This window comes from Nerophis ophidion, linkage group LG08 (genome assembly GCF_033978795.1).
Source record: "Nerophis ophidion isolate RoL-2023_Sa linkage group LG08, RoL_Noph_v1.0, whole genome shotgun sequence".
Taxonomy (NCBI): domain Eukaryota; kingdom Metazoa; phylum Chordata; class Actinopteri; order Syngnathiformes; family Syngnathidae; genus Nerophis; species Nerophis ophidion.
The window spans coordinates 34243464-34259677 of NC_084618.1; the positions used below are offsets into that span (position 1 = coordinate 34243464).

Sequence of the window (16214 nt, forward strand, 5' to 3'; positions counted from 1 at the left end):
TGTAAATATTGTGAGAAAATTGAGAACAGGAAGTGAACAAAAGTATTAGCAATTGTTATGTACTGGAAAAGGGGTAGGATAAAATAAACTCCTACTCCTTTTCCAACATGTTGAAAAGAAAAACTGGAAATTTTGATGTATGATGTTGTAATCGTATGCATGTTCGAAATAAACTCAAACTATAGCCATAAATACATCATTTGACAACATATATATCTGCGGCTTATAGTAAATGCAGGGCTTTTTTCATGCATTTTGGCGTGAGCTTACACACAGTTTTGAATGTCTCAAACAGCTGTGTTTTGTATTATGCTATGTAAAGTGTTACATCAACGTGTGGTGGACGTACTTATGTGGCCATCTGGTCGTCCAGCCTTATTCTAACTCTGCTAAGACTGCTGCATGCAGCGTCCCATGTCATTAATACTCATCTCACGCCATCCAGCCTGCTCTAATGTCCATCCATTCATCCATCTTCTTCCACTTATCCGAGGTCGGGTCGCGGGGGCAGCAGCCTAAGCAGAGAAGCCCAGACTTCCCTCTCCTCAGCCACTTTGTCCAGCTCCTCCCAGGGGATCCCAAGGCGTTCCCAGGCCAGCCGGGAGACATAGCCTTCCCAACATGTCCTGGGTCTTCCCGCAGCCTCCTACCGGTCGGACTTGCCCGAAACACCTCCCTAGGGAGGCGCTCAAAGTACTATTGAGTATCATTGACTACACCATTGAGTAAATAGAGCTTTGAGTACCCATTTAATGTTTTTTCATTTAATGTTTAAATAATTAAGTTTTAGTGTAGGTGTAGCCTGTAAGTGCTTTAAGATTTGTAAAAGCTGTTTGGTGGGTTTATAATGCATATGATATTCGAATCTTTAAAAAGAATAGTGTACCTACTTCACAGAAATTCACTTTCACAGGGGGTTTGTATCGTGACCCTCGCGATGGAACACTGTACATACAGTTATCAATTACAAGGAAGGAAGGTGTAACTTTTACGCTTTACAATAGTGGCGGTGGATGTCTCTAACCTGGATGATTGGATACAGATGGGGGGAAAGAGGTTGAGCCATGATGCTGAGACCCTGCAAATGAGAAAATATTAGAAGCGGGGTAAGAAAAATATGCAAAGTAGTGCTGACTATGATGTGGTGGACATATAGTTAAAGAGGCATGCTGTTACATTACCAATGCAAAGAGTAAGATTCTATTGTCGATAAATTACATTAGTGACAGATATTAGTGACCGTATCAATATACATACCTATATAAAAAAATGGAGGCTACACTACGTACTACACTATTATTTGATCAATTATACAAAGTCAGGACAACAGTCATTTAAGAATGGAGATGTTTTCAAAGTAAAGGTTGTCAGGCGCAACTCACAATGTTGGTTTGGGTGGTGAAGGGGAGTTTGCTGATGACCACGACCATTCTGCAGGGGTCCAATTGGAGTGTAGGCGGCTGTGCTGCTGCCAGTCCACACTGCTGCATCGCAGAAAAGCGAACGTGACATATTCAGTGTTTTGTTCCTACGGTAATTCCCCAAGCCATACATGCCACACCCAGTACTTCCCAAAGATTACTTTATTTCTGACGGATTGCCACAGACAAATTTGTACCGTCACCTAACAAGTAGTGCCGAATCTATTTTTGGCATCATCACTTCGCTACTCGACACAGCTAAAATGCACCTGGGGCCTCATGTATCAAGCGTGCGTATGCGCAAAAATCTGGTGTACGCCCTTTTTCACGGCATCGTTGAGTTGTATCAAGACTGAACTAAATGTGGAAATGTGCGGTGCCTGACGCCACCTTCATGGCTCACGTATGCACACTTGACGGTTGTGCCCGATAAATTCTGAACTGACTGCGGAGGTACTTTAGCTCTGTTTTGTAGTTATGAATTGTGGCCTCAAAAATCTAAACATTTAAAAGGAAGGCTGAAATGTATGCATTTGTTTTAAAAAAACATAGCGTTAATATATTTTTAAAACTTTATATTATTTATATTAAAGGTGCCCTATTTATGCAAAACCATTTTTTCTTACTTATTGGTTCCCTTTTTTGTGTATTTGTAATCTGTATAAGTGTTGAAAATTGGAAATCAAACCATGGGAGGCATTAAAACAATCTTTCCGTCCTTCCTACATCCTCCGAACGAGCCTTTTGGAATTTGTGATTGTTTACAATTGGTGACGTCAGCGAATATCTCCATATACGGTGGAGGTTTACTCGAACCACTTTTCACAAGTCCGCCTTTGTACTCCCACGTTGTAATTAATAGGTTCCTATCCTCTTGTTGTGGGGCAGACTGACTCGTACATGCACATGCATCGACTGTTGTTGCCATTTTTAATTCAAAGTAGTAGTGTATAGTTCAAATTTACAGGTGAATCTCGAAAAATTTGAATATCATGCAAAGGTTCATTTATAGCAGCAATTATAATTACACGGTGAAATTAATATATGACAAAGGCTCCAAATGTCGAACTTAACATTTTTCGACACTTCTTTTGATATAATCATGATGATTATGGTTTACAGCTTATGAAAAAAAAAGACAATTTTAGAAAATTAAAAGATTTCAAAAATTTGTAAGCCATGATAAATAAAATCATAACAAATAAAAGCTTAAAATATTTAAATTAACATGTAATGAGTTTATTACATCACATACTAGTTTCTTTTACAAGGTATTGTCAGTAGACTTACAATGGAAGCGCTAAAAACTAAAACATGGCTGACGGGGTTGAGACGCAGTCGAAGAAAGCTCGGTAAATAAGACTGCATTTTGAAAAGCCGGTCAGAAAAATCATAATATAACCCTTTTACAACCTTTTTATGAGATTTTGATAGAATTTAAGACATTTTAAGGCCTTAATCTCCAATTATTGGATTTTAGACATTTTAAGACTTTTTAATACCCCGCAAATACTCTGTTATAAATACTTATATTTGTATGCTCTCTGCTCAGCCTTGCTCTCATAACACTTGTTTTCAAGTGTGGTCGGGACCACACTCCTTTCGAAAGCTATACACCCCTTACCTAAACCTTAAAGGAGAATGCTCGACATGAATGTGCAAAGCCGTAGGCGAAGGGCTCAGACAAGAATTGACATTTAACTTTATTTGGAAAGAATCCCCACTTCTGCTTGTGCATCACACAATTGCACGAGGAGAAAATTGAGGCTCCTCTATATCATTGGTAAGCTAACAAAATGAGTTGAAGGAAAACAAGGAAAAGGGGCCCACTGATTCTGTGTTAAGGTGAGTTCATTTTTTTTGTCCGTGCTAAACACGAGCCCACTGTGCACTGAGGTAGGGCACACTGAATTCTGATGAATATGTGGATTAAAGTGAAGATATTCAAATTTGGCAGAGATGTGCATGCTGTCCTCCAGCTTTCTCTTCTATAAAGGCATGGTTTAAAAAAATCTAATTCAGTACTTGAAGTATATCTCTTTCAGCAACACCAACTTACTGTGGAAGGCAGCCGGGCTCTGTGAGTGTTTATTGTTGCTGTATCCATTCTGTCCATGAGGAGGAGGTAGAGAAGATTGCTGTGGGTGTGGACTCTGCTGGGCTTGAGGACCTTGTTGCTGAGGAAGAGGTTGGTTGGGAGTCGGGGAACGAGGCGGTGCTTGAGACATGACTGGAATCTGTGGCGATGCTGTCTGAGGGCGGCCATCAACATGACTGCCCTGTAGAGGCAGCATTGAGCCAGAACTTGACACTGACGAGGAGAACAGACAAGCAAGTCACTCAACCACCTGGTCTTCAAATACCTTTAAATTGTCTGTTAGTCTCAGGTATTATGTTGCCTGTCCAATGCCATAAACATCAAGAGCCAGCTAATTGCTTTTAAGCTCTTGTGTTTGGTATTGTGAGGATATTTTTTTTATGGTTTCTTATTTGTCTACAGTGGCATTAAGTTGACTTAATTTTTTTCTCAGACAAATTATTAAAGTCAATGGAACGATAGCTAAACAACAGTGTTTCCCCTAGGTCTATAGCTTTTTGAGTTGGTAGATGCATGCACACAGATGCGCACGCACAGCATTGCCAACTGTATTACAATTGCTCCTCTACAGGCACATATAAGATGCACACATGTGCACAGTGTGTCTGAGTGAGTTGGGGGGACTGGGTTCAGCATCAATACACTGATAAAACACTTGAACAAATGCTTGCACGCACACACCGTATAGCCGATCGTATTGCAATTGCTCCTCCACAGTTCTGTGTATTGTTTCCCATACATTTATTTATTTGTGGCTGTTTGCCACAGAAACTTTTAAGACCTACACCTGCAGTATTTTTATACACAACAATTTTTATAACATTGATTTGATATTACCAGCCGTCTATGGCAGCAGGAATGAAGCCTTCGCCCACATGACATTGTACACAGCCCATCATTAGCCGATGGCGGACCAAGACATCGTACACGGCCCACTATTGGCTGATAGTGGACCAATCACGGCTTATTGGCTCAGCCATATTAAGCCTCCTGCCAGCTGTGATGTTTTTGAGAATAATTTTTTATACATTTCAAAAAATGTTGTCAAAACGTTCTGCGCCTTTTAAGGCACAGAACCCCAGACCTACAATAAGCTGCTTACTATTGTAGTTGTAGTGGAAGCTTAGCTACAAGCTGCTATTTACTGGATGTCATTACAAGATAAATGAATCTACTCGCTAGGAGTGTAGAAAGTGTTTAAAGTGTCCTAAAACAAAACTTATCTGATAATCGAGTGCAAACTGTATACTGTATCAATGTTAGGGTTTCCCGTACATCTACTTAATTTTGGCAACCCACCACGGCAAAATAAAATCCGCCACACCTTAAAAATGAGGGGTTTCTTTTACCTTTAAACAAATTAAAGTGATATAATGTATTGTAGCCTCCAGAAGAAGTCACAAAAAGTCTGACGCTCTTTTTAGCTTTTATTGCCAAGCTTATATCAACATCCGGCCAAATTCCAACATGTATTTCCTCCTTTGCACACATGTCCGTCTCATTGCTTCAACACTATACACAAAACAACACTTCCTCATTCTCCACCAATCCCCTTTCAGGCACGGTATGTTCACGATCACAGGGAACTCTGAACATCAATCGCACATGAACATAAATATTAACACCAGCATGTCGTTACAATATGAATAGATTGTATATGGCCTATGTCTCCCGGCTGGCCTGGGAACGCCTGGGGATCCCCCGGGAAGAGCTAGACGATGTGGCTGGGGAGAGGGAAGTCTGGGCTTCCCTGCTTAAGCTGCTGCCCCCGCGACCCGACCTCGGATAAGCGGAAGAAGATGGATGGATGGATGGATATATAGCCTATTATTTGTGCACTATTGAATAATGATGCACTGAAAATTTACTTCCCTCCTATGACAATATATGAATTGCAAACATGACCACATAGAGACATAAGTAATATTGTTGTAATGTAAATAAGATAGCATTTGATTGTTTTAGGGGTGCATGATAAATATCGGACTGATTACAACATTACACCGATAATTCTGATAACATTTAAAAAGTAGCTCGAGTAGAATTAAAAAAAAAACAGTACAATGAGGCTAGCTTACTTATACTGTGCTGATAGAGGGTTAGGGTAAAAAATCAAGCGCACCTTTTCTTGCTGTTCTTTAAACGGACTTCATGACGGTCATAAACTTCCCCTCAGCTCAGTGTAAACAAACATGCCAAAGATTTGTTGAGATTTCTTCACTGTTTTAGAGGAAGACGTTTGTGTGGTATTTACACCACATTTTCTGCAAACATTCTGTGAGAACAAAAAAACATCCAGCTTTGACACATCAAACCTTATCAGCCGCCTGAAACACCAGCAACAGTATTTTGAAAGCCCACAAAGGCTGCTAAAGAAGCTGCCCCAAGGGGCATATGTGGTCCTCTCCAAGGTTCTCATAGTCATCATTGTCACCGACGTCCCACTGGGTGTGAGTTTTCCTTGCCCTTATGTGGGCCTACCGAGGATGTCGTAGTGGTTTGTGCAGCCCTTTGAGACACTAGTTATTTAGGGCTATATAAGTAAACATTGATTGATTGATTGATCTACAATACCATTTACATGCTTACATCGTTAAAACATCCAGTTTCAGTAGTGTTGTTTCGGCCACATATTTTGAAGGTCAAAAATTTGCTGCACCCCAAATGTGCACATTCTACACTTTAATGTATTTAAACAATAATAGATATAAATAATTAATTGGTTATCAGCCTTAAAAAACATAAAGTTATTTGTATCAGCTTCAAAAAAATATATTGAGCATCCCCAGTTTGTTGAATAAAAGACCTGTTTTCTATTAAAGGATTATTTAAATTACTTCTGTTGTAGGTAGAAAATAAAATGAAGTTAATTCAACCATGGAGAGTGGGGGGCTGTTAAGTGGAAACACTGAACAAAATACCCAGTAGATGATGTAAGAAAGGAAAAACTTGAGTAATTAAACTCTTATATCACCATGAGAATGACATTTTCAGAAGGTTTCAGATGAAGCTTTCCACTGGAACAAACAACAAAGCACTTTTTCCCCCTTCTGAATACGGTTATTTAAATAATTTCATCATTGAACATCCTTGTAAGTTAGCATTATATTCATCCTCCTAAGACATGGCTATAGTCTGTCTGTTATTATCAGTAAAATAATTCATAAAATTGCCATGAGCAGATTGGTGTCTGACCTTTGGGTGAGACAGGCAGCTGTGTGTATCTGGTGACTGGTGGGGGTCCGTGGGGCTCAGAGGACAAATGTGGGGGAGGCAAGGGTTGGCCATAGGGGTCTGGAGGAGGCATCTTCAGCGTTGCTTGGTGGTCAGACAATGGCATGCCAGGTGGGAGGTCCATTTGAATACAGTCATGGATGTATTCTTCTTTGATAAGCCCACTTGGTGGCACTGTGGAATGCAACAGGACAGATAAATCAACATGCCAAGACAAGATGCCTATTCCTCTTAATGCAAGTGGGACATTTTGATCTGGTTCTTTCAAATTCTTTTGAAAGATATTCTATTTAACATTTTACATACAAGACTTCCCCAAATAGTGGCACTGTTTATTTATTTAACAACAGAGAGGACAATGCATCTACAATACTAAGAGTAAGAAATCTTTGTTTATTTGTGAGGCGAAACTAGACTTATTTACTATAGTAACTAGTATAATAGCTGTTAAATCATATTAGATTTGAAAAACGGGCAGTAGAAAAAATAGGAGGTTCTCAAACTTATATTTTCCCTTTTCGCTACTGTATTTTATTTTCATAACTACAAACTTTTTTCCTCTTGACTTGCTTAGTTCAAGTAACTCTGATTGCCCGACTGAAATAACCCATCCCAGACCAATCAAGAAATGAATGTGCCTAAATCTAGCCCACTCCGCAAGGCACCACAGAATATAATCCATTCAGAAGTAACGTTAGGTTGGTGGCGTCTCTCTCTTGCAAACACACCTCAGCGCAGTGTTGTGACCTAGCGACCTTGTCGCTAATTGTAGAATCTTTCCAACTCCTCTTAGTGACTTTCTTTCTCAAAAGCGACTAGCAACAAATCTTGTGACTTTTTTTGGAATGTTTGGTGACAAGAAAGCGCGCAACACTCTAATGTCCTCAACGTGTAGGCGGTCGGTCCCCATGTCTACTGAATGTATGATCTTAGACTGCTTGTACTGAAAACACATTTTGTTAAAGTTCAATTCCACTCAGAGTAGAGAGGAGACGCACACCCACTGAATGCAAAGCTGCCGCTGTTTCTGCCTTGGTTTATATAATGTAAATCTAAATGTTACATCATTGCCACAATTAATAAAAAAAAAAACTTATCGTTCCTTTTATGGCCAGTGAAAAATTTGGTTCGTTCGTTTAGAATATCACAACCCTTCAGTCTTCTGATCAAATGTAATACTTTAACATTTAACAATGTACGGCAAAGACAAATACAACTAAACTAACAATCAACAGAAGAAAATTCATTTACAGTTTTAATCATAATTTGCATTTCTTTATCCTACTTTCTCCCACTGCGTTATTCCGCTCTCCTACAGTGTCCATTGCAATGAATTATGCAAATGAGGCAATGGTGCCATCTATCAACTTCAATCACATTTAATGACAATCAATAGCTACTTTCCTTATTAAGTAATTGGCAACACTGGAAGATCAACAGAGATAAAAAGAGATTGAAGACAGTGACGACAGAAATGTAGAAGAGATACAAATTGAAAACACAGATGCAGAGGATGAGACAGAAGAACCAGAAGAGAAAACAGTGCAGATGGTTTTCATTTTTAATTTCTAATTTATACTTAACTAAGACTAGCAGTGGGAGGCTACAGTGCAGGGAGAGCTGCTGGAGGTGAGGACATCAATATTAAGGTTTAAATCAACGCTAAAACAGGCTAAATTGGTGTTTAGAAAAGGGCTTTTTAATGTTTCATGTCACAAAAGTCTCACTTTTGTAATTTTGTGAAACTTGGCAGTGTTAAGTGTTTTAAAAGCATCATAGAACGTGTTTATACATGTGTAAAAGTTGTGTGGAGAGATTATAAAGACTTTAAAGAGGAACTGGACTTTTTTCACATTTTTGCCTATTGTTCACATCCATCCATCCATTTTCTAACGCTTATTCCCTTTTGGGGTTGCGGGGGGCGCTGGTGCCTATCTCAGCTACAATCGGGCGGAAGGCGGGGTACATCTCATCGCAGGGCCAACACAGATAGACAGACAACATTCACACTCACATTCACACACTAGGGCCAATTTAGTGTTGCCAATCAACCTATCCCCAGGTGCATGTCTTTGGAGGTGGGAGGAAGCCGGAGTACCCGTAGGGAACCCACACATTCACCAATAGCCAAGGTCCTGACTACTCAGGACCTTTGTATTGTGAGGCAGTCGCACTAACTCCTCTGCCACCATGAAGCCCCTATTGTTCACAATCATTATGAAAAACATTACAACTGATGTATTTTTTTTAAATTGCATTGTAAATATTAATTAAAATCTGCTTACAATGGAGCCTATGGGAGACGCTCTATTCTGGCTATAAAGCCCTTAAAAACATCGAAACACCTCCATTAAGGTTTTACATGAATTATGTAAGTATATATGGAATGTAGTAACAGGCACATTTATAATACCATTCAATATTTACGTATTTTAAGCATACGCTGCACATTGATTTCCAAAACGCATCACAACGTTCACTTTTTTTCAACATCACCGATTCTTACTCACTGCAGACTTCCTCAGAACCAACAAACATAATAAAACATCATTTACTGTACAATGTCTGCTGTCATTAGGATGCAGAGTGCATATATTCTACTTTAAATGAAGAATGACTCACAATTCTCGCAAATAAAAGGGGGGTTTTACAGCAGATCATTATCATCATGGAACAACATGGAAATTTCACCACACCTAGTGTGTGACATTATTGGTACTTTAACTTAACTTAACATGGCAAAAGTCGCAAAAGTACATGCAAAAACCTCACTTAAACAAGGTGGTCTGTGCCACTTTCACACTTGTAATCAATTATACACACAATATTTGTAGATCACACACAATACGCCTACTAATAATTACACACAATTTTATAGTTTACACACACTGTTTAGCGCATATAGATCTTAGTAGATCAGGCCCCAAGTCATATTTTGTGTTTTGTTTACAATATTGGGTAAAACGAGTGTAAAAAAGACGCTTGGATCTGCTACAGGGAAGCCTTTTGGTCATGGCTCAGATGTTTGTACCGGAGACCACTCTCCTCACCAGAGTCTGCATGGAGAGACCAGAGGTACCAGAGGGGACGGAACTGCGGAGCTAGCGTTGAGCGCTTGGCCGTGTATGCTTGAGGTTGGCATAGGGGAGGTTCACTCTCTCTCCGGCAAGACAGACAAGCTTTCTGGGGTCGTGGCTGGTCTCATTAGACAGATTCTCTCTCATTTGCGCTGACCAAACGTTGGCTTGGGGCTGGTGTGCCGTCTAGAACATCGTAGCCTCTCTTAGTCACTTTGTTGGGTCTCTTCCTGTCTCTGGCCACCCAGCGGAACATGGTGTGGAGCATCGCGAAAGCCACCACGGTGTATATGGGTGTTAAGATGTAGTTTTATGGTGTTGTTTGTCTATCCATGAAGGAGTCTTACATGCCCAATATTATATTTATATTCCTAATAGGCTCCTGAGATTTTCATCGTTTTACAATTAAGCAATTGTGTGTCAAACAATTTTCATTGTGGATCAATCAAGTTTGATCCAAAAAGTCTATAGGGGTGATATATTCATGTCTTGAGTGCTGTAACAATGTTAACAAACCTATTTAGAAGGAAGGCATTTTCAAAACAATTGAGATATTTGCACAAGCTTGGTACAAAGTATTTATACACTAAATATTTAAAACAGAAGTTATTGAGTTATAACTTGACCAAATGTTTGCCCCTTTTGAGGATCTGACTCTCCATGCATGAACAGTGCCAAAATATATTTCAGAGTACATATCATGTTATTCTATTTTTTTTATAAAAATGCCAAATAAACTCACCTGTGTTGTGAAGACTAAGACCAACTGTCAAAAAGGAGAGAAAAAATGTAAATAATAATAATAATTTACCAAGAGCAACACATAGCTTTGATTTCCAGTGATATGTTTTGAACCTACCAATGCCTGGAGACACCACCCTCTCATAATGGTAGGGGTTTACACACACGTTGTCATACTTGAGGTCGAAGGCGTACTGGCAGAACTTGACGTGCTTCAGTTCATTTTTGTGAAGGTCAGGCCAGCGCCACAGTCGTGCATAAATCACATGGGGAAAACCTTTCCTCCCTGCCACCTGACAAGTGACATAGAATTATATGCATCCCATTAAATAATCTTCTCCAACAGTGTTATTTTGACAGCAGTTTTTAATTTAGTTTATGTCATAGTCTTTTGCCAAAAAATTATTTTAGTTTTAGTCAATTTGTTTTAGTTTTGTTTCGTTTTAGTCAACTAAATTACTCAACATTTTTTAGTCAGCTAAAATTACAATACATTTAGTCGGGGCATAGGAGGGGAACTGCACTTTTGAAAGATGCTGTCTATCATTCCCAATTGTTATGTAAGACGAGAATACGTGTTTTTCTTTTTTTATGCATTTCAACTAGTAAATTAAATGAGAGCAAAATTCTGCTTTTGGAGTCTATGCGTGTTGCTCTATTCCGAGTATAAAGCAAGCTTAAAAACCTCTAAACACATAGGTAAGTACAGTATATGTCGTATGTATTGTCGCAACAGACATATTCATTAAAAAAAAGCATTATTTAGAGACTTCATCAGAGCCAACAAACAAAATAAACTATCACTTACTGTATTATGTCTGCTGTCACTGGGATGCCGTATGCAAAGATTATCATACATTCCCATTTGGATGAATAAAGAATTACTCAAAATCCTTGCAAAGGGTTAAAAAAGGTGGTTGAAAACCAGTGTCTTTGGTGTGTCTTTTTTTCAAGCTATGGGTCTAAGTTTACCAACTTTTTAATTTATGTCCATATCATTTTTTTTTATCTATAATTATTTCTCACAAGCTTGCGATGAGGTGGCAACTTGTCCAGGGTGTAACCTGCCTGCCGCCAGATTGTAGCTGAGATAAGTACCAGCGCCCCCCGCGACCCCGAAGGGAATAAGCGGTAGGAAATGGATGGATGGATTTCTCACAAGCTCAGAGGCAAGTAAGCAACTCAGCAGCTGAAAATGCCAGTACAACCAGCATAAGAAAGTTGCCTCTCTCTGATCAATGCACCATTGAATATAGGTCCTTAACATTAGAGCTTATACTGCAATAACAATATCGCTAATAATTGGTTAATATTTAGGTCAGGAAATGTAAATGAAGTATTGTTGGCACTTTTTGGATGGGTATTTTTGGGGTTTTACGGTCATAATAGACACAATGACGTCATGTCTCCCATTGGCTCCATTGTTTATTTACAATTTATAATTCTTAAAAATACATGTGTTCTTCCAAAAATAGTGACATTGTGATTTTTTTTTCTATTTTCAAAACACTTCACTTTGGTTTCTATAACATGGTTCTTTGGTCTGATTTTTATATAGATTTTCTTTAATGACATATCTTCAAGCCACATTTTGGCTGCTTTTAAAAACAGTTCCTTTCGAGAGGCAGAGATGGAACCTGGTGATCGCCACTAGCCATCTAATTTTTACTTGACTTGCACCACGACACAACATCCAAGATAATATAGCGAGACCAGCGGCTCACTGTGGTTTGTTGTCAGCTCAAGGTAGATACGACGCAAGGGAGAGAAAGCCCGGCTGTGAATCTTGTATTATATACTGGCTAAGTTAAACTTCTACCAAGTCTTTATCTCTCCAATACTTAATCCTGGACGCATTAACAATAAATTACTTTTGTATTTTAAATCATATTAATACTTATACCACACGCTTGCTTCTAAACCTGGTAAGCAATAGGCTATACAGTTAGTTTACTGTACGAGCTGCATCGCAAATGTAATAATGGCTTATACTACTCAAGATGTCCATTGCCAAACACGGTAGGCAATCGTCCAATTAAAAGTAGTTTTTTGGAAAATCAGTCATTATTTTGCCAGAGGACGTGACGCTATTGTCTTACATTGAAAGGCTAAGCGGGTTACACAACAATTTGAGCTAACATTGCTAATGTATTATTCATAGATTTCTAACCTACTATTATTACTTATCATCTCAATGTCTCCTCCTTTGCCACAAATAGTAATCACAGAGCTGCCATTAAAAGTAGTTTTACTGAAAATCCATCATTTTGTGAAGGAATTTGTGGTTTGTGAAGCAGGAATCCTCCTTGCGCTTACTCGGAGCAACTTCTTCAACCCAACTTCTAACACTGCTTTAACTTCTTCTCTTTGCTGCACGTTTGACATAAGCACTTTGACCATATTAAAAGTTGTTATGCTCTGGGTTTACCATCAAATAAACGATTTCTTGAGGCAGAAAAAATTAGTTGATATTTTTGGGGAGTAAAAAAGTACCATATTTTTTTACTGTTAGGCGCACCGGGTTTTAAGGCGTGAAGGCGGGGCGATATCTGATATCCTTGTATTTTTAGGCCAAATGGCGACATGCGGCACATATCTTAAACAAAACGTGCAAAGTGCTTAAGGTTGCCTAAGTGTTTTTTACAGCTAGATAATCAGTGTTGAGAGCACTCAGATTATGTTTGTTTTAAGTAGTAACTTACGTACTTACAGTTGTTTATCCTTTTAAAGGCTGTTACTATTTCAAAGCAGTTTTCGTTCATTTTGTTAATTTATGTTCGGCTTATTGCTTTACGCTTGTGGGATAAATGGAGCTTCTACTCGCTCATTGCGATGAAGGCCGCTAACAGTTCAGTTTGAAACTACTCTTCACCCCCCATTGCTGCACTAGGTTGGTCCGCACGGGCTACTGGGAGAGGCCCTTTCAACCCGAGGAGTAGCTAAACATTTGACTCACCTAGCAGCATAAAAGAGCCATCGCTAGCTTCTGTGCCAAACCGCTAACTGAAGTGAACAACATGAACGGATGAGTTTAGTGAAAAAGTTGCTACAACAAGAAATATAGATTCTCAAGCAAATTGGTGTATGAGTAAATAAAACTGTCGTCATTCTCCAATAGCCAAATACAGTCGGTGACCAAAGAATTGCGTCACTCAGGAGTCGAGAAGTCGGCACCAGAGCCGGCGAGCCGCTATATTCTTTTGAAAAGTTTGTTGTGTTGAGTCAGAGAAGCGTACGTAAACATGCAAGGAGCGGGGTTGAGCCAAAAAGAATGCCCTGTGCTTAAACTGTCAAGCGCAGAGAAGAGCAAACGGCCGTAACAAAAACACATCAAAATATACAGGTATTGCGGTATTATCTCAAATATATGATGACGCTTATGTTGACGCGTGCTTGTGACGTTATTGGTTGAGCGGACATTTTAGCCCAGCACCACTCACAGCTAAAAGTCGTCTCTTTTCATCGCATAATTACACAGTATTTTGGACACCTGTGTTGCTGAATATTTTGCAATTTGTTCAACTAATAATGGAGACTATAAAGAAGAATGCTGTTGGTGGAAAGCGGTGGATTGCAGCTTCCTTTAGCAACCAAAACACAGACGGTGTTTCTTTGTTTGTTGTGAAGCTTTAATATGGAACAGAGCGGTCAAGCGGACATGTTTCCCAACCACATGTCAACCAGCAGGTTTCGGTGAGAAAATTGTGGTAATAAGTCGGCTCTTGCCGGAGAGATAAGCGGAGCTTGCGTCCTCCTGCAGCAGCTGTCAAAAAGGCAGCTGCGACTTTCTTGGCTCCTCCATGGCTCCCATCAGAGACACTGGCGGTCAACACACTCCTCTGACTTTCAGGTATGACTTTATAATCTCACTAAAACACTAGTAACACAATAATCAGAAAAGGGATTTTCCAGAATTATCCTAGTCAATGTGTCTTATAACATCTGAATCGCTCTCACTGCCCTCGCCTTTTTTTTCTAGTGCTTCACTCTAACTTTCCTCATCCACAAATCTTTCATCTTCGCTCAAATTAATTATAATACCGGTATACCGCCTTGGTAAAAAACCCACAGGGATCAATAAAGTACTTTCTATTCTATTCTAATAAGATGCATTCAAGGGGTCATTTTGTAATCTTTTTTTTATACATTGAAAACACTTCTTTGCAGGCTACATAACATGTAATCGTGGTTCTTTGGCCACAATGTTGCAGATATTATGTTTTACAGACCAACGTCAAGCTGCTTTTGACCGTCTCTTCAGGATGCGCCGTATTGTGGGTGATCTAATTTACATGGCTCCACTTTGACACCGTCTCTTCCCTGTCATTTTTTGTTGTATTTTGTAGCGCTTCCATAGCGAGTCTGCTGACAGTTATAAGTTAAAACTGCACACAACTTTGTATTAGGATGGGCAACGACATTTACATCAACAATACAATTTGCCTGAGAAGCTGGACAGGACAAAACATTTAAATTAAAAAAATAAAAAATTGAAGAAATGACAACAGCGGAAGTTGAATGCCCCACAAAAAGAGGATAGAAAAAAAAGGAGCTTGTTGACTACGGCGCGGACTCCAATGAACATTTTCGTGACTTCTACAGATCCCAAATATACAACAGCAGGTACCAATAAGAAAAGTTGGATCTGCATAATAGAGTGAATCAAATAGATAACATGTCTCCGAATAGATGGCATTTTAGGCTCCTTATACAAACACACCATAATAATACCCGAATGTAGAAGCACAGTACGTCTGATTAGGGTCACCGTAATGCTCCAGCAATTCATCCAGCGGTGCATCTTTGTAGCTTACTAAATTCCTACTAAAACAATTGACAGTGTGTAATGTTCTGTATTCTCAAGGAAACATCAAAGTGTTGGTTTTGCTAACATCTTTTATGGAACAGACATCAACATGCAGTCCACATGTATATCTTATGTGTGACTGCTATGTAGTGGTCACACTTATCATTACACCACATATATGATACATATGTAAGGCGTACTGTCTATTTCTGAGAAAATTAATGGATTTTCAGTGTGTCTTATAGTCTGAAAAATATGGTAATACGGTAGAATTAGCTTTTACTTACAGTTGTGTAGATGTCACAATGACTCGCCTGCTGATGGCAGCAAGCGTCAAAAATATGTGTTCACTTCAATTTTTCCCAGCTGTACACATTACGGAGTGGATTATGTTGAATCCCTACATTTTTGTTTTCATGGCGAGAAATATCAAATTTCTTATATCACTGATTGGATCTCCTTTGTTACTAACTCCCTGCCCCTCTTTCATAAGTACGCTGTTAAAGAACTTTGATTGGGTATATTCCAAATTTGTCAGACCTATTTGCAAGACAAAATCAAATATGACTGGATTACGAATTTGTCAACATTTTCTTCTCAATTTTATTGGTTAAGTAAAATGGCAGTTAATTTTGTCACCATTTCAGTCAACGTGCATTTGTTTTGAATAGTTATCTTATTTTCGTCAGGGGAAAATAGGTTGTTGACGATAACTAATATGAAAATTATTTGTCATCGTAATTAACAATATTTTTCAAAAATCAACAGAGAAGCTAGTTCACAAGGAAGCTGACAAGTCCTACAGGACAGCCTACACGCAAAACAAGCAAGGCAGC

The 16214-nt window shown here is 39.0% G+C and overlaps 1 protein-coding gene across 2 annotated transcripts in view; it reads right to left on the bottom strand.

Moving 5' to 3' along the window:
• Positions 1 to 16214, bottom strand: part of smad10a (SMAD family member 10a) — an 88108-nt gene that overhangs the window by 34210 nt on the left and 37684 nt on the right. For both annotated transcript variants that reach the window (XM_061908356.1, XM_061908357.1), the window contains exons 4-9: positions 10690 to 10864; positions 10573 to 10596; positions 6715 to 6927; positions 3481 to 3732; positions 1383 to 1484; positions 1025 to 1078 (exon numbers count right to left, since the gene is read on the bottom strand). In XM_061908356.1, the coding sequence (XP_061764340.1) occupies positions 1025 to 1078; positions 1383 to 1484; positions 3481 to 3732; positions 6715 to 6927; positions 10573 to 10596; positions 10690 to 10864 (820 nt within the window). The remainder of the gene's footprint in view (positions 1 to 1024; positions 1079 to 1382; positions 1485 to 3480; positions 3733 to 6714; positions 6928 to 10572; positions 10597 to 10689; positions 10865 to 16214) is intronic.